The following is a 19,291-nucleotide window of genomic DNA, read 5'->3' as shown; positions in this document are numbered from 1 at the left end:
TCAAAAGCATGAGTTATTAAGGAATGTCGGGGTAACTGCAAGCGTTGGCTCCTTTAAATTTCGTTTGTTTTGTGAGTAGGCTACTCTATTTAAGTGTTAAGGGGGGAAAAATAAGCTTATTTAGGGCAAATATTATATAGGTACATTATTCACTCACTGTTTAAAATGCTAAAAAGGAGAATCAGAAAGAGAATCATATCTTGTATATGACGACTGGTCCACAACAACAGCTGTTTGCACTCAGTGTCAACTGACGAAGAAAACGAAACCTAAAAAGAGACACCACTACACGGAATAAAGAGACCCGAAATGGAGTCCACGCAAAGTGGTTACAATGAATTTCTAATACGTTTGTCGATGTTGTTCTTTGTTTTTCTACTTCATTTTTTTTCGTACTTGTATTTTGTTTTGAAAAGCACACAAAGTGAAAACTCATCTCCACCCCATCAACGTATTTATTTATTTATTTTATTTTTGCTGGTGAACTGTCTAGTAGGATATTTGATATTTGTGTTCCTTTATGTTTCTCTGCGAATTTTGACAGCACTGTTAAAATACATCATCTGATTTAATTAGCATATTAAAAAAAAAAACAGGCAGACAAAAATATAGCAGTTATGTGCAAATTATAAGATTTCAAAAACTTAAATTAAAAAATAAATAAATACAATTATTACAAAACTAATACATTAACACAGAAAGAAGACATTTCTAAAACAAAGACATGTTGTTCTTCATCATGGAGCTTGGGGTTTTGTCCCACCATCATATCCCATAAATTTCTCAACCAATCTCATTAGCACTTTTCTTAAATAACATAAAAAAACAGAAGAAGCAATAAATAAGTGCTCAAAATGAAGACTGCATTATAGTTTAACACTTTTTATTTAAATTTTGAGTAACTTTTTAAAATTAAGGTGATCAAATTTCTAATTGTTTAAGACATTAAGTAACCCCCAAAGATAAGACTGCAAACATGGCAGTTGCATTAATGATTTAACTGTGTGAAGAACATTTTTATAAATAGAGAATATTCTTACTTGTTTTGACAATAGCGTGATAATAAGGATCAATATTTATGATAAAAAAATAGTGTTCAGTGTTCAGCAAGGTGAAAACAGGATAACTTAGCCGTAATCCAAAAAACAATTTTTTGTGCAGCCCGAATTTTGTGCAGCCCGAAAAAACAACAAACAACAAACAACACAAATTCAAAGCTTGTATTTAAGATTATCTCTCGTCAGTGCTTTATTTTAGGTAGTCGCAGGCAGCATAGGACTCGTATTTCAACATGGCAGCTTTTTGCCACATAAACATACACTTTACCAAAGTTAAGTCCTCTTCCTCAAAAATATTTTAGCAAATCTGTGAAGTTTAACCTTAATCTTATCTCAGACATTTTATTAGTGAAAGATGTTAACATTGAAGGACTGGCTGTGAAAATATATTTAGAAACGGTGCTCCTCAAGTTTTCTTGGTTGTAGTTTTTCTGGTGAATTAAAGTTTTTTCTCTGCTGTGGTTGAGGACATATCTCACTGTCTTTGGACAATGTCATGAGTCATCTGTGATGCTGACGCTATCTTGACTTTGATTGTTGGTATTTTCTCTTAGGCAACTATTTCTATTTCTCCCTGACTTTTGTTTTTCTTGCTGCCACATTGATCAAAACGTCCAGATATGTGGGAGATTCCACTGGTCTTTTCAGACGTATCTTTCTGCAGTACAGTTAACACCAAGTTTCTCCCACTACTACAATTGTTATTCCTGTCATCTGGTTTTATTTTACCATTCGCAGACACAGAATGGTCAGTGGGACTACTGCTGCTGCTCCTGCTGCCTGCGTCACATTGCTGACCCAAAGGAGGAGGAGGCGAGGGGGTGAAGTTTATATTTCTTGAACAAAGAGCACTGATTTTTCTCTCCCTGTGTGGTGACCAATCGGAATCTGTGCTCGGTCTGTGAACAGAGCATTGTGATGATTGATGGGAGGCTGAGTCTCTCTCAGAGCTAATGTGAAGTCCTGAACAAGTCCTGCAGAGAGGGTCGGTAAAGTCTGGCTTTGTGGAAAAACTAGAGTTCTCTTGGCTTTTAGTTACTTTCAGGTTAGTGTCCAACCTGTCCCCGCTGGTATGTTTAACTGATTCATGAGAGGCTGATGTGGAACGATGCAAACCAAGAGTCCGCACTGATGAGGTCCTGGTAGGAGGATCATGACTTGGTGGCCTGGGTTTGGGCTGCCACAGTGGAAGCAGATTTAGTCTCAAGCCTGATTTAGGAGTAGGATCTAAGCGAGTAAATGAACCAGATTCAGCTGGAAATCTGAGATGGAAGTGGGAAACACATTATTATTTACATATTATGCTACATTGCAGCTCAATGACATCATTGTGCTCATGTGTAAAAGGAAAAATAAAAACATAAAGATGAAAATATAGAAAATAAGTAGGTACATTGAGAAATACCATAACATACAAACCTGCAACTTTTCTTCTTACTTGAAACAGGAGCAGAGGATGAGGCTCCAGAAGATGAAGGTAGGAACTTCAAGTCTGTTTGTATGGCGGCTCTGAGTTCTTTCAGCTCTACACAAATGTAGATACAACAAATCTCAGGTCAGAAAAGCACTGATTAACAAATTGAGTGTGCTTTACAAACCGAAGACTGAACAAAAGTAGCATTATAAAATATTAAAAATAACAAATAACTTTCAAAAAGAAAAAGCTCAATTTGCAAGCAAATGATTTCAAACAAAGTTACAACCAAAACAGTCTGTGATATTTCTTAATACTATCACACACCGTGGAGCTGACTTAAAATTGGATTGGTCATGTTAGATACCCCTTGAACTAGTCGTTTCAGACAAAGAAGGTAGCACCAGCTATCATACGGTGTAGTAAATCAACTGTAGAGTTCAAAAAACCAAAACATTCATTAAGACCTTTTTACAAATTTATCCTAGCTGGGAAAATGATAAAAGCAAATTCCAAACTTTTCCAAATTTCTGAATCTCTGGATTTTTTTTTAATGCTTTCAGCTGTATTTTATGAACAATACTTAAATGGGAAAAAATGTGATAATTTTTCATAAGTTTGGTAGAGATTAAATCATGCAATCTCTACCAAAACCAGAGATTACATCTTTTTATATAAAAAAGGTATTTTTTTATATAACTTTTTTGCTACTCTTGCTAATCAATAATTTGCCAGCAGGTGGCAGCAAATACCAAAAATATATCTCACCTGTAAGCGAAGGCTCAGGCTTATTTAAGTGACTTATACACTTCAATTTGATGTTTTTCTGGAAAACACACAATTCACAAGAGAAAAGGAGTGAGTTTCAGTTGATGGTGCAGTTTTCATGCACGTCACTGTTATGTGTCAAGAATACTTGAGCAGAAAAGAAAGACACATTGGAAAAAAAATAGAGTTAATGTACTAAACACTCCCAAGACGAGACTCTGGAAAGGGAAGGGAAATGAGCAAAAGGGATAAAAATAACATAGAAAGAGAGGTGAAAGGAATGTAAGTGTGTGTGTTAGAGAGACCACTAAGCGATGGAGCAGCAGCGTTCCATCATAATTTGGCCTGTAACATATAAATCCATGGCAAATGAAACCATGCCGTGCTCTGTGTTTGTGTGTTAAAAGTTGGAAAACCCAGATATATAACATACAAGCAACTCTTTATTTGTGCCAGCACACATCATAAGTTTTTTATAGCAACCACAAAGTGTACCACATTTCACACACACACACACACACGCATAAACATAATCACTCATACCTAGCTAAGTCGGGAACCTGGATGTTAAAACACAAATCACAGTCTCCCAGAGGGATTAAAAACCAAACCTCCAAGTGTTTGCTTTCAGATGAATTATATGTGGTGCTTTTCACAAGGAAGAATACAACCTCTGAAAATGGGTTTCATAAGCCCACAGAGAGGAGAAACAGATTAACGATGGTCCAAACTTCCTGATATTTTAGGAAGAGCTATGTAAGTTTTGGACTTTTTTAAATATATAAATAAGAAACAAATTCATGACTGCACTGCAATTTCTGTAGGTTCAGTCTCTTCTTCATTAAATGACACACCTTATACAAATGTGTGAACAGTCTTAAAATATAATCATCTTGAAATGGAATGGCATAATCTCACATTGAAAAATGTGAGCTTCAGATGTTGACTCCTTTTTAAAAATGTTTTCTCAGCTATGGCTCCAAATGTACATTGGGACATGGTTAAATAAGCTTGTTCGTCCTCCTCTGGGAAACCTCACTCTGTTTTTCTCATACAAGATATTGTAGCCTGCCTTAAGAGCAATACACACATCTCCCTGATTCAAATGTCATGGTCTCTAGTCTTTCCCACTTTGAAAGTTGCAAAAAAAAAAAGAAAAAAAGAAAGAAAAAAAGGGGTTCTGTGTCACGACAGATTTAGGAAATTTGCTGTGACTCATGAAAAAGAAATCTGTGGAGTTCTGATTGTTATTATCCATAATCTTTGTGATTAGGTAAAAACTTCCAGAAACAGTTCTATTTTCCAAAAATGACTAGATTTAAATACATATGTCAATTTGGAACTAATTTTACATGTCACCCTGAAGTATTGAGATGGTTTGACATACAGAAGATTACAATGTTGGAGCTTAGGTTGAGCTGCAACATTGACTCCTACTAAAATGTAGTGCTGTACTGCAGCATCAGAGTAGGGCTGTCCTGTAGATATTACTTTTCAAACCACTTTTAAAGTTAAATGCAAAAGCTGTACTGATAACCACCCACTGCTTAATAGGACCTTCAGTTGCCACATATATCACTTGACCCAAATCAAGTAAACGGAACTCTGTTTAGAGCAGCAGAAATGTATGCAAGTCATGTTTTAGCAAACAGCAGACATGTCTGAGAGGTGACAATGATGAGCCACATACTCAGAATGGGAGCAGATTGTATGCAAATGCAGCACTGTAGTCCTCTTCTCCAAATCCCCTCAACAAAGTAAGTCTCTCTAATTTATAGGAAGCTTAGTGTAAATTAAGTGAAATGCTACAAACAATGGACTTGGGTAAGTGCACTGAGGAATCAATGCATATTTTCATATATTTCACTAATAAACAATCTGGAGGTTCAATATGTGAAGCTGCAATGCTAATACAGAAAAAAAGTGAAAATGTCTTTCCATATTTGGGATACTTAATTCTTTTAATTGACTGGCTTACTGCTCAGCAAACACATCTTCAGGTGGATGGATTAGCTGGTTGCAGCACCTTTTTTAAAGCCTTTCTTCTGCAAGACCTTAATGAGTCATAAGTCTTTTGTTTAGAACTAGATTGGGATGGGTTGCTACATGTGGCAGTAAAAAAAGACTGTTCAAACTACGTCAACCTAAAAGCCTAAGGCAGTTGTATTTAACAGCTATTTTAAAATATATATTACCTAACCAATCAGATTAAACCCCACAAAGGAGGTGCTTTATAAAATTCATGAAGAAATCTTTGGGGCTACTTTCGTCTTTATTTCTTTAACTATCGACTTGGAAAAATTAAGCTATGCTGGACTGAAAAAGAGGAACTGGTCAGTCATGTTGTTGAGTTTTGCAAAATGGAAACACGTTTGAGCAGAATGGCCATCGAAATACTCCAAACAAATGTTTGCAATGATGATGTCAAAAATGTTTTCCTGCTTAACTTGTGACGTTGGTCATAACTCCACCTTAAATCTCAGTCCAAATTACCATTGTTTTGTAAACAGTGAATTAAGCTTTAGCCACCTTGCTAGGTTTCACATTTTATAATATTGCAACTACAAACTTCAATGTATTTAGCTGGATTTTATGTGACAGTCAAACACAAAGTCTAAGTGTGATTTTGTCAAGCTAGATCAAGTTTAAAGTTTTATTGCTGTGTCTCAGTGGCTGAGGATGAGTAATGTCTTAAGCTTATAAGAAGTATTAGCAACCACTTTACTTGAAGAATAAGATTGGTGAATTTTATGTTGCTGTAACAACAAACAAGCAAACAACAACAAAAACAGAATATCCTGAGGTCAGATTATGGTTGCTTGCCTTCCAGGATTTGGTGAGTTATTACAGTTAATGAGGCAGTTCTATCTTGCATAACCAGGTGTGATTGAAGGTGCGTTGGAAGAGGTTGTTTAAACACTCACTGAAACAAAAACCTTGACAGTAAATTTTTCAGGAACTACCATAAAGCCTTAAGGTGAGGTTTTACTGTGGACTGAATTGGGATAATGTTATCCCAACCAGTGAAGAGGCCTAATTTAAATCCCCTCCTCTTTCCAGTTTGTTTACAAGAAAGGCTTGATAAGGTTTCCATGCATGCCGGATAACTTATGTTTCCAACATAATCTTCCAGCTATGTTAACTAGAAAAAAATATCTTAAGAACAAATTTTATAGGTTCTTAAAATATATTTCCAAAAAAATATCCCACTAGATAGTAACAAATAAACATTAGGGGGGAAAAAAGTTGAACATCTGGCCCACAGAGACTTTCTACATCTGGGAAACCTCACTCTGTTTTTCTCATGCAAGATATTGTAGCCAGATTGTAGACACGAATGCACGTGTTCTGCATTGTGTGTACTTTATTCTGCCTTATTGTGCCTGTTCACCATTTGAGTGGTTGGAAAATAAACCAGTATTTCTTAACATTGCAACAGCTTGTGGGCAGACAGATGAAAGCCTTTGAGTTCCAACCACAAGTTCATGTGATAGACTAACACAGGAGAACAGATTTGTGAAATGGAAGACAAGTGACTCATGCAAAATGAATGGTGTGAAGTTGTTTTCAGCCTCCTTCATTGTTACACCTCTAAACAAAATTCAGTCAAACCAACTCCAAAGCAACCTATTTAGTGAATAAAATCCAACAGTGTGCTTTACAAAGCAAAGTCAAGTTATACATATATTGGCCAAACTTTGAGCATTGAACAGAACACTTATCATTCAATCACCTCGAAATCGAAAAGATCACAGCACAACTGCAATCTAACAAAAATAGTTGTTCATCAATACTAGCAAGCTCGGAAAGGAGAGCTTAAAATAGAAAGGAAGCCAAGAAAACCACAATTACTCTGGAGGAGCTGCAGAGATCCACAGCTCAGGTAGGAGAATCATTGACAGAACAACTGTTAATCATGCTCTTCACAAATCTGTCCTCTATAGAAGAGTGACAAGAAGAAAATTCTTGTTGAAACTAAACAATACTATGTCCCACTCACTGCACAGCAAACACATAGAAAATGATAATCTGATCAAATAAGATAGAAATCCAAATTAAACAGCATATTTGGTGGAAAACCAATTTCAACCTTGAACACATTATCCTCATATTGAAACATGACGGTGGTAGAATCATGGTAGGAAGATGCTTTTAATCAGCAAAAACATGAAAGCAGGTCAGAGCGGTTGGAGAGACGGATGGAGATATTTAAAGTGTAATTCTGATAGAGGCTGCAAAATAGTTAAAACTGGGATGGAGGTTGATTTAGATCAAAGCATCCTTAGATGTTGGCCAAGTCAAAGCTCTAGACCTACAGTAAATCCAATTAAGAGTTTCCACCATTAAAAGTGTGAGCTTTTTCAAAGAAAAATGGGAAAACTTTAAATTTCTGATGTAACATCTGTCTGTATGCTACTTAATTGTAATGTGACAAGATGTGAAAGAGTTCAAGGGGAATGTCCATATGAGAGATGAAAAGGTTCAGAAGGTGTTTTGGGTAGAGAAACAGAATCCTTACATGGTTTATTTTATGGCTTGTATTGATTGGTATGATTTGTTTTCATATCAGTAAGAAAGTGATATGTTTTCCTTACATTTCCCCCAAATATTCATTGAAATTATTGACCAATATGCTTCAGGAAGATGTGCTTAGTGGTTAGTCATTCGCTAGTCTTACCTTGAAATGCTTTGTCATTTTAGTCAATGCTTCACATTCCTCCAAGAGGACACATCTAGACAGACACATCACAAAATAAATGGTGCAGTACTATCACAGAGCAAAAAACAGCCTACACCAGTGGAAACTGCTCAGAATTTATCCTCTGCACTTTTTCAAATTAACTCAGGAAACAGCACTTTGCTTTATTTTTCCCTCCCACCATCACTCCACTCTTTCTCCTTCTCTGGTTAGATTATCACTGCAGACTTAATTTACTTCCTTCAAATTAAAAAAAGGAATCCTCTGCAAGTCCAGTCTGGGTTTCATTTTCTGACAATGAAGCCTTTTGTTCTGGTCTGGTCAGGAAATGGGAGAGAAAGAAAAAAAGGAGTGAGAGAAAGAGAGAGAGAAAAGGAAGGGAAGAAAAGAGCAAGGAAAGGAGGAGCTAAAAGGTAGCTTGAGTGCCCTGGGGGCCTCAAAGCAAGGGATGAAGTGAGGAAAAGAGGGATGGAGCATGAAAAACAGGCAGCCTGGTGACAGAGGCCACAGATAAAGTTTGTAGCGATTTTAAAGGGGGAAATTGCTGAAAAGGAGTGCACTCAAAGGATCAGAGTGAGATCAGGTAGAAAAAAAAAATTGCAAACCAATGAAAGAGCAAGTAAGAAAACAGAATCAGAGAGGAAATGAAGGATTGTTTGTTACCCCAGAAGGCAGATTGCTTTTCTGGGGAGATTTCTTTCCCCCTCCGTTTCCGGTAAATCTACCAGTACAGAAACCAATTACCCAGTTAGAAGTTTACTCCAGAATACAGCAATGGTACGGAGGAAATGACCCTGAACTGTGGAGGTGGAGTTTTGTGAAGTGAGGGTCCTACACATTTCACTTTCCTGGACTATCCTCAGCATTATATTTCATTCATCTCAGTTTAAACTCCTCGACAGTTCATACTTTCTTTTAACTTGGACTTTAATAGGTTTGAGTTGGAGGACCTCTGTTTTCAGCCAACTCTGGAGAAAGAGAAATTAAATCTTACATTCAAAATAACACTTTAGGATTTAGAACTATTTTGTTAAAATGCTTTATAGCTTTTATCTTGCAAGGCGCAAAATATTCTGCGGATCAATAACAATTTGATACATTTCCACTTGGGTCATTTTTATTTTTGGCTTATATATGAAAATCAAGAATGTTATTATAAATTACGATGAGAGCAACTGAGCAACATATTTAAAGCCCTTGAGACAGACAAATAATAATAAAAGCAATAAAAGCAATAATAGCTGGAGTTTACCTGAGTGGAGTGATCACTCTGTGAATCTCAGTGACATTCAGCATATCTTTAACTGCTTCAATCTCACTTCCAGCGCTGGACATGACAGAAGAACAAGAGCTAAGCCTGTTAGAGGAGAGAGAAAAGCAGTCAGCTGCATTCTTCTTTTGCTGCTGTCTTGTCTCAACCGGTGTCCAAACCTGTTGAAGTTATCAGCATTTTTGAGGTTGGAGGATCTGCAATAACCAATCTGCTGGTGACCGAGCACGTAGCTTAGAGTTTCAGGATTGTATCGAAGCAGGAGCTCCTCACTGTCTCTGTTTCAACAAAAGTAGGAACAAAGACCGGTCACATTAGTGAATGTTGTGAAAAACAGTCTGAGGAAAATTTGACATTCAACACCATCTAAGTGTATTTCAAGAGACCTATACAGTACCCTAAAAAGTATTTGCACACATTAATGATGACAATATGTCACATTACAGTCACAAAATTTAAAGTGTTTTATCGGGATTTCATGTAAAACACAAACACAAAGTGGTGTATAAATGTAAGCAGGAAGCAAAATGCTATAGATTATTGTGCTATAAATTATTTTTCAAAACAATTTGAAAAGTACAGATTTGCATTCATCCTCTTTTACTTTGATGCACCTAAATAAGTTCCAATGCAGCCAATGAGTTTCAGCAGACACCCAACTAGTAAGTACAGTTCACATGAGTGTAATTAGATCTCAGTATAAATCCAGTTGAACTGTATTGGTCTAAGATGTTTGTTGGAGAACATTAATGTAACAAATGACATCAAGAAGACCAAGAAATACAGCAGACATGTCAAACATTAAAGCAATCAATATTAAAAAAATGATTTGAAAATATATTGATCAGCAACAAAATTGATACAAACTGAGGCATTTTCATTTCCCCACACATTTTCACATCAGTGCTGTAGACACAGATATTCAGTCACAGCACCAGTATGGTTCTTAAAATCAAAGGCTCCATCCCACTGCGGGCACAAATTCACACAAGGGAACCTTCAGCAGACAAATGACCAGTGAACACCTTCGATAACTGATTTGTATAGGCATAATGTTGCTAATAAGAAAATGAGCACATGTTGAAAAACTGTGGACTCGGACTGAAGCGGACAATAAGAACAGAAGCTAGTCAGAACTCAGCTATAGTTCTATAGTTAAAAATTTTAGTACTGTGACAACCCTATGGAGGGTAAATGGAGAAGTTTAACATAGGGTTAGGTTAAAAATAATAACCAATATATCATGGAATACTGTTCAGTATCATCCAGAAAGTCTATGGAGTAACTGAAAGTCTACAAAGACATGGTCATGCACTTTAAAAATCAGGGAGAACATTGACAGGAGAAGCAAGAGTGGAAGAGGGAAAGCTCAGCTTCAGCAGCACAGCAACCATAAATATACAGGCAGAGCTACAGTGCAATTGCTGTGGTCCAAACATATCAACTTCTGCTGAGAATCTATGATGAGGCTTGAAAATAGGGTTCAGGGGGTATATGGATAGTAGGCACTGTATACTCACATTGATCAGACAGCTAATACATGGGATATGCTACAATGAATTAAATATTTTACATTTCAGTATATGACTAATAGGAAAACAGATAAATGGAAAGCTTTCTTTAGAGAAAAGAAAACATTTTCTTGTGTATACAGCTACGGGAATAAGGTTGACAGCTTTGTGCAACCTTATGAATTTTAGCTTTTACTCTTGAGGAAAGGCTGCTTTCTCATACAGCTCAAACAATTACATTGAGCTTTGTGGGGGTGAGTGTGTGTGTTTGTACTACACTATAATGGGAGAGTTGTTGGAGCACTAGGACCACACAACATGAAGTCAATGGAGGAGGGTACACCTCCATTCCATACACCATCATACAAATGATTCAAATTACCTGCAGAATGTTGCACTGACTACCCAGCATCTAATGTTGAAACCAGTTGCTATGGAAGTCTTTTTGGCTGAAGTGTACAGCAAATCAAATTAAAAAGTAATGAACATGAACACATGTATTTCAAGGGAAAGACTTTGCGAGGCTTTGGCAATATTTTCCTACATCCCATGCCAACAAAGCCTATTAAATTGAGGAAAATTGACAAACAGAGGGCTCCTCGAGTGGCTTTGTTGAGTGAAAGTGTTATTAGTTAGAAGTGTGCGGGGTTTACTCCTGAAAGCCATTCAGTTGATATGCACTTGAGACTTGGCCTAATTGAATGATCAAAGGCTTGAAATGTGCACACCCACACTCAGTGCCATGCATCAAGATCGAGAAATTACACTGACGCCAACTTCAGAGGGGAAATACCATTTGTTCTGGTAACATCTGTGTGGTACCAGTGCTTGCTTTAGCTCTTTTTCCATACAGCCATGAACAATAGGGTACCAGTCTCACACTAAAGGAGAATTTATATAATCCATTTACATTCATGTGAGAGGGGACATGAGGGACTTGTCGTGTGGAAGCATAGCAGGCATTAATTAGAATTTCTGCTCCCTTTAATGGGACATTGTGCAATTAAAGATTTAGGTGTCTTATACTCTTCAACATAAATCCCTGCCAATTACTCCTAGCTAGTGAATATCAGTTTATTTATCTCTATAGTTTGAATCCATTATGGAGATAATCAATCATAAAAATGCTCAAAACTGACATTGGATTTCACTTATTTTTATGTAGTTATTTGAGAGATAACATTAGACCTTCTTTCTATGAATGCGCTTCTGATCCCTGCTTAGGCCAGTCCACTCTTGTGACACATGAGTAATTATGACCCCAGATCAAAGCAAACTATCTAGAAGTGACCATTCAGGGTAGATTATATTTATTGATCACATATCCACATATCTATACACCACACCAACAGTGTGAATATATAGAAAATGACTCAAATCACTGGTTGTCATAACATTCTCCAGTTTGATCAAAACTGCAGAAAGTAAGACATGATGCTGTTGTGGAACAACCATAGACTATTTATGTAAAATTAAGATAATAAATACAAATCAAACAACAACATGAAATAGAGCTTCACATCAAGTGTGTTTAGGAACAAAAACATGGTAATATTAATAAATAGCAAATTAAAACTTGAGAGGCAAATTCGGAAAACAATTTGAAGACACAACAGAAATCAACTATGTTGCTCTTTTGTTACAGCCCCAGTCCTAAAACCACCATGGGGTCTTGCAGCGTGACATTCTTAGCAGCAAAAAGCTGGTTGCCAGGATACCTACATTTATGCAGACTTTCACACACTCTCGTGCATCTTCTTGTGACCAAGATGTTCCAAAGTTTTGTCAAATTTAAATTAAACAACCTATACAAAATCATTCCTCATTTAATAAGCACTTGGAGTAGCTGTTGGAAAAACATAGGTTTCAGCTCTTGAAGAGAGAATGGCATATATAAAAGATACATGGGGTAGCATGCTCTTTCAGCACTCTTCACTGACTGAGTTCTGCCATAAATCTTTGCAGTCACCAACTTCTTAAATGATGTTTGCTGACATTAGAAAAGAAAGCATGTCTTCCTCATATAATTGTGCTATTGTTATGGATTTTCTGAACCTAAGAGTGTCCTCCTATTCCTGAAATCTTTGTTTCACTGCTTTCCCAAGCTATTTGTAACTCCCATAGGAGAACAAAATAGTACTTTATTGCAGTCTTTGTATGTGTACAAATTGCGCAGATAGTAAGTCAGTGCAATGTGAACTGATTGCCCCAACATCTAGCTGGTGATAACGGACACAAGACTGTTTCTCAGATCAGAAAAGCCAAAAATAAAAAACAGAATTTAGACAAGAGCACAGTTTTAAAGTTTTAGTCTGTATTTATTCTGAAATTTTGAAAATAAACATCAAAATCAGTATGTGGCATAAAGTGAATGCAAGTATTTGCCTATATTGACTCAAAAATCTTCGAAATTCCAGTAAAGTTCCTAGAGCTTCTAGAGCTTCAAAGTAAACTTTGAGAGTTACCAGTACCTTTCACTGTTGTAGGCTCTTCCTTTGAGTGTCTCCAGTAGTATCTTGACCTCACCTCTCACCAACTCTTTCACAACAGGCGGGTCAGAAAGAGGGGAACCCTGCAGTTGGTGGCTCCCATAACACAGACTCTCCTGCCACTTCTTGTGCCACATCTCTGCCTGCAGATGTGACCACAATGAAGGGAGTTAGACATAATCCTCAACAAAACTCCACATTTTGTCATTCATATCTAATCATCACAGACAGATTTTCTTTATGTGGACAAAAGAAAAAACTGGAGGATTTTCCAAAACTGTGGCAATAATTAACACAACCATACAGTGTGACTAACCATTCTAGATAAACGTAAGAAATTTATTTATGGAAATTCACAATTTGTGTCCATTCTTCTTTGCAAATTAGATCAAGCTCAGAAAACTTGAATGTAGATTTCTATTTACATTCAAGTTGTAAATAGTACAATCTACTGATTGTACTTTTTACTAATTGTAAAAAGTGATTGTACTGATTGTAAAAAGTACAATCAGTAGAACCGCCTAAAGGATAACATTCAAAAGCATGTTTAAATATTTGTTTCCAAAGTGGTCTTTTGTTGTTGAATATAGAAGTGATCATAATATAGAACAAAACCACAAATAATGGTGTAAAAAAAGGAAATTATTCTAAAAAATTAATTTTCAAAATAAAAATATAAAATGTATAATTCTGAGGTGAGTTAGTGTAAATATGTATGAGTGAGTCTGTACCTTTAACATAGCATCTTATAAAAGAGTTCTGGAATCCTCCAGAAACTTTTGCTCTATAAAAACATTCAGAAATGGTTTCAGCTTACATTATCTTATATTATGTTAGGATAAAATATTACCCTGTAAATAATTGCATGTTCTTTAAGATATGGTGTATTGTAGTGGTATAAAACAGAACTGTACTGATCTGAAAACAGGCCTCTGGGTAGAGGGCCAGCCAACCTCTCAGTTTCTGTAATCTGTGTGAGTGTTTCTGTCTCGGAGGAGTCTGGATACCATTATTACCTCAACACCTGCTCGCTGCCAGTCATTGCTGCTGTGCTCCACCCATAGACTTCACTTCAAAGGAATACATTGAAGGCAACTAAACATGTCACTTCTGAGCCTTCCATGTATGTGCTTGCTCATTCACACAACAATATGAACTGCATCTTGCAGCTGCACACAACTGTTTTTAAGCTCACACTGTTTTTTTATATCTGTTTTCAAATGATTAGGTGTTTATGTTACCTGCTGGCTACTGACAGGTTGTTCTTGGATATTTGCTCCATCTCTCAGCTCTTTGTGAAGTTCACTTCAGGGTGCACTTTTGAAAAACAGCAGTTAAAATATGACTATATAATATTTATGTTGAAGATTGTTCTACTTCAGACTTACTGCAAGGTCAGGGGCATTCCACAAGGATAGTTTCTAAGTCATATAATAATTTCACCTTGTACAAACCACCTAGGAAAAGGTATTTCAAACTGAGACTTTCACTTCTATGCTGATGATACTGTAATTACTTTCCATGCCTATTCCTGCAAAGGCTCTTGATCATCTTTTACAAGTTACAAATCTCAAGCAGGTTCAAACAACTCTGATTTTTTTCCCTTAAAAACCGTTTTAAATTGAAGGAAAGCAAAGTTTATAAAATGTACTGTATGTGTTTTTCACTACTTCAAGAAGACAAAGCACGGAAATTAATGCCTAATTTAGAACATTTAGAACTTTTAAATGATGATAATTTGTGTTTAAGGACTACATCCATCCTGTAACTTTTTCTTTCTCACTCATTATTACCTACTCTTCACTCACGCAAACTTGACATTTGTACATGAATGTTGACCCAGTCAGTTGTTTTCATTCATATACTAGCTCCTCCATATAAACCTATTTGTACTTAATTAGTTAAGTATTAATTTAGTGAACTCTTCATTCAATGGACAGTTTCAAAAGGGTTAAGAAAACTGAACTGGCAAACACAACTTGCATATTTTGGAATTTCATCTACAAAGTGTCGTGTCTTTGAAAGAATTTAAAATGGTGAAAGCTCTGAAGTCAGGCTAACTGTGTGTAGATGTTTCTCGGTATGATTTTGTATAATTTACTACTCCGCTGTGGGATTTTTGCTTATGAACTGTGCTTCTTTGTGTGAGTGCTAGGTCTCCCTTGCAAAAAGCTATGTTACCATTGAGGAAAAAACAGTTAAATAAAGAAAGTTAAATATATTTGAAAGGAACCGTTTTTGGACAGCTCAGGATGGAGGGGTACGCAGTAAGAACTTGCCCTGGAAGGAAATCAAGAGAGCTTAAAATGGACTTCATATCTAACCATCTTACACAATGAGGACTTTGATAGAGGGAGGAAAAAATGTATTAAGGAATGAAGGAGTAGCCTTCTGATGTAGTATCACCTTACTTTTCACTGAGGCATGGATTCATTACACAGCTGACTGTCTAGTAAAGGGAGAAAGAAGCTGCATGACCACTGGAGACAGAATATAAACTGCAAAAGACCTTATTAATAGCTGAAAATTGAACTAAGTTATATTTTATAAAAAGTAGGATATAAGCATAAGAGAGACCGCCCCTCTTATTATATTAATATTCCAATATTTCAAAAGGATTTTGAGGCCACCTACAACAGTTTCACTTCCAAAGTGTTTCTTTGTCTCTTCCAGAAACAAAGTTTTAATACTCACAATTTTTGTATTTTTACCAATGCATTTTAGATCACCATCTCTCTCTTTCTAGAACTAAAAGTCACAATATCTATTAATTATAGCTACGATACTGATAACAGGTTTGAAACTGAAACATTACAACAACCTCTGTGTGCAATATGAGAACAAATTGTAGCAACTTATAAAGATCTGGGATTTGATACCTTCTTATCTGAAAATTTATGTATTTCGATGTGAAGTAGAAAATACACTGTGTGGTGATAACTTTAACATTTTAAAGATTTTAAATGGAATGGTTGTAAGTTGTTTAATGTGGCTTTGATATGTGAAGGTGCCTCAAAAACTCATATATTGCCAGAATCAAGAATAGATGATCTGGTTTGAAAGCTGAGGCAAACTTTATCTGAGAGTTGGCAGGTTGTTGTTTGCTCCATGAGGAGAAGACAGACCTAAACTGACAAGTTCAGGAAAGGAGAGCATTAATCAAAGGCATAGCAAATAAGCATGCACTAACTCAGGTCGGGCAGCTGAGCCACAGTTCAGAAGGTAGAATCTGTTGACAAGGCGGCTATTATATTATGTAAATATGTAGAAGGCGGCGCTCAGATTAGAGGAGATCAGAACACGATGCAAGGTGAAATACCAACACACTGCAACGCTGAGCATGCCATCTGAGAATGATGAAAGATGGTGGTGGCATTATCATGTTTTGAGGATGCTTCTCTTCAGCAGGAACAGGAAGTTTGTCAGAAATTATGGGAGGATGGATGAAGTTAATTACAAGACAATTGTGAAAGAAAATCTATTTAACTTGAGAACAGGCCAAAGTGTCACAATCCACTTCCCAGGTTAACAAACCTTGACGATTTTGTCACAAATAGCAAAATGTTGAAATTCATTTTTCTTGAGATTTCGACAGAGGCGAGATGTGCTTGCATATATATATTTTTTAGATAAATGCTTCTAATTCGCACGTTTTAATACTTCTGATTAAGACATTTACGAACTATGTCTTCCTAGGCTTTTGAACTATCTTTCCTTTTTTTAGTAAAAAAACATTTACTAATGTTTTTTTTTTTTCTTTTCAAAACAAAGTTCTTTTATTTTATTTTTCTGTCTTGACTTTGTACTGGTCTGTTTCATGAGAATTAGTACCTCAGGTCTGGCTTGTATGAAAGCAAACAGGGCTTTGGACTGAGAGTTTAGCTAATCCTGAATAAATATCAATATCTATCTGGCTTGCATTCTGACTGCTTTGAAGCACAAACAGTCAATTCACATCTACTTCTGTTATGGTTTCATGGGAGTGCAAGTTAGGAATGAAGCCAAACTACGTCCTTATACAGTCTAGTACTGGATTTCTTTTCTAGGAATGCTTAGCTGTGCAACTTTTTATTCGCCCTGGCTAAAAAGGAAATTCTTGTAAATGTTGGCTTCATTCTGGTGGAAATCTGCTAAAAATAGACCCAAGATTCCTACAAAAGTTACAAGCAATAAAGTCATTTCTTCTCTGACTGAGAAAAGCAGTCCATCATCTTAAAGTCAACCATAAATGAATCAACGGTCACACAATAAACATAGAGCCTTCATAACTCACCTCTGAGTGAACCTCTGTGTACATGTCGACCAGAGGGTCACCCAAAGCTGCATGGATCTTCAGCAACTCTGACTCTGAGACATACTTAGTGATGAGGCTCCACAGAGACTGTCTGGGACACGAGAACTGGTTTTCATCAGGTGAATGCATGTGTGGGGTGGTCTGAGCACAAAGGAATGCAAAAATCACTGCAGCAAGCAGAACATAAGGTAACTTGAAAATGTTGAGCAGCCCCCCCAAAAGTGAAGGAATGTTACAAACAGCATAAACTAAATGTATCATAGTGGTACACTTTTATGATAGTAAAGAAATCTCACTCTCTAGGTTTTTACTAAATTGGAGCTTTGAGTAATTTCTTTCTTTGAGAGTGAAAATGTCCTCTAACAAATAGTTCTTTTTAACAAGATCACACTAATTAGTAGCCCTACTGTTTACATATACTTAGCACACCACCCTTTGCCAACAGCACAGCACTTAGTGTTCTTCTATAACATTTCAGTGTTAGACCATACAGAGAAATGAATCTTTTGCATTTTATTTGCACAAGATAATACAAAATGATGGATCCTTTTTGTTATCTCTTGATCTCGCACCACAGGTTTTCTGTAAGATTTGGTTTTCTGTATGGTTTTTCAAACTCAAATGAAGTTTAATTTATTTTCTAGTGAACAATTTGTCTCTTGAGCTGGCCATAGGTAAGTATCCTGCTGAAAGTATAAAAATAACTATCTATTTTATTTATTTATTCATTTTTTTGGCATATTTTTAGTTAAAATGTCAAATAAGTTTCCTTATTGCATCCCACAGCTTCGCTGATTCCCCACCACACCTAATCATTGATGTAAAGTATTTCTCCACATAAGTGTACATAAGTCACCAGAGTCATTGAGAAGCTTAGTAGATATATCTATCTACCTTAAATATATATTTTTAAATCCTTCATTCACATTTCTATCATACATTCTTAAGATTGCCAAAAAGAGTGGTGTAAGTAGCTGTTTTTAAAAAATGCCCCGTGAATAAACATACTCAGACTATATTTTTAACAGTTTGAAAGGGAGATTATGCCACCTCAATAATAATAGTAATTAAAAGAACATTTCCTATTTTAAGATTTTTTTTACAATAGGTGTATGTTTTTGCACCAATAATTAGTATCACATCAAAAGCATGAATCAAACTAGATAACCAATTTTGGCTGTCTTTAACTTGTACTGTATATCCAATTGCGTTGTTTTTAAGGTGAGTTCATGATATGTTCAGCATCAAATGCTTTATTTCAACTTTTAATGCACTTTCACCCTTTAGGCTGACAGTAAAATAGAAAGAGATGCACTACTGCTCTGTTTGGCTGGATAGCACTAACAGCATTAGAAAAAATTTATTAAAATGTTAACATTTCAAGTAAGTCAGCATTTGTTCAAGCAGCTCATTGATCTCTTGTTTCAGCTTTTTTAACAGGACCTAACGGTTCATAAAGCAAATATCAAAATAGTCATAAAAAAAGACAAGGAGAAGTGTCCATGTGAAACACCAGAGTAAATATCATTTAGCTTGTTGGTGTAAGAAAACAAACGCTTACCTCAGTTCGTTTCCTGTAGCTAACAAGAAAATGGTATCCAGGGAAAACATTGCGGTTGCTAGGGAGAGGTATCGCATGTTAGATCCAATATGATTTCCCTGCTTCTGTTTCTTCTTCTAATACACGTTATGTTTTATAAATGTGCATTTTTGGATGTTAAGTTGAAAATAACCCCTCCCCTCAGCGTTAAAAACACTTTAAATTCCTACGGTCTGATAAAAATGTGG

The 19,291-nt window shown here is 36.1% G+C and overlaps 1 protein-coding gene across 1 annotated transcript; it reads right to left on the bottom strand.

Moving 5' to 3' along the window:
- Nucleotides 1–217: 217 nt before the first annotated feature.
- On the bottom strand, nt 218–19,266 carry ccdc24 (coiled-coil domain containing 24). The gene is made up of 9 exons (XM_032565228.1): nt 19,065–19,266; nt 17,483–17,644; nt 13,192–13,352; nt 9,371–9,487; nt 9,192–9,296; nt 7,919–7,973; nt 3,241–3,298; nt 2,478–2,583; nt 218–2,320 (listed from the first exon to the last, which is right to left on the bottom strand). Exons 2-9 carry the CDS (start codon nt 17,630–17,632, stop codon nt 1,609–1,611), a joined length of 1,464 nt encoding a protein of 487 aa, XP_032421119.1. The 5' UTR covers nt 17,633–17,644; nt 19,065–19,266; the 3' UTR covers nt 218–1,608.
- Between the last annotated feature and the right edge of the window lie 25 nt (nt 19,267–19,291).

Source organism: Xiphophorus hellerii, chromosome 6, assembly GCF_003331165.1.
Source record: "Xiphophorus hellerii strain 12219 chromosome 6, Xiphophorus_hellerii-4.1, whole genome shotgun sequence".
Taxonomy (NCBI): domain Eukaryota; kingdom Metazoa; phylum Chordata; class Actinopteri; order Cyprinodontiformes; family Poeciliidae; genus Xiphophorus; species Xiphophorus hellerii.
The sequence above is the reverse complement of the archived record's forward strand: the minus strand, read 5'-3'. Positions and strand labels throughout refer to the sequence as shown.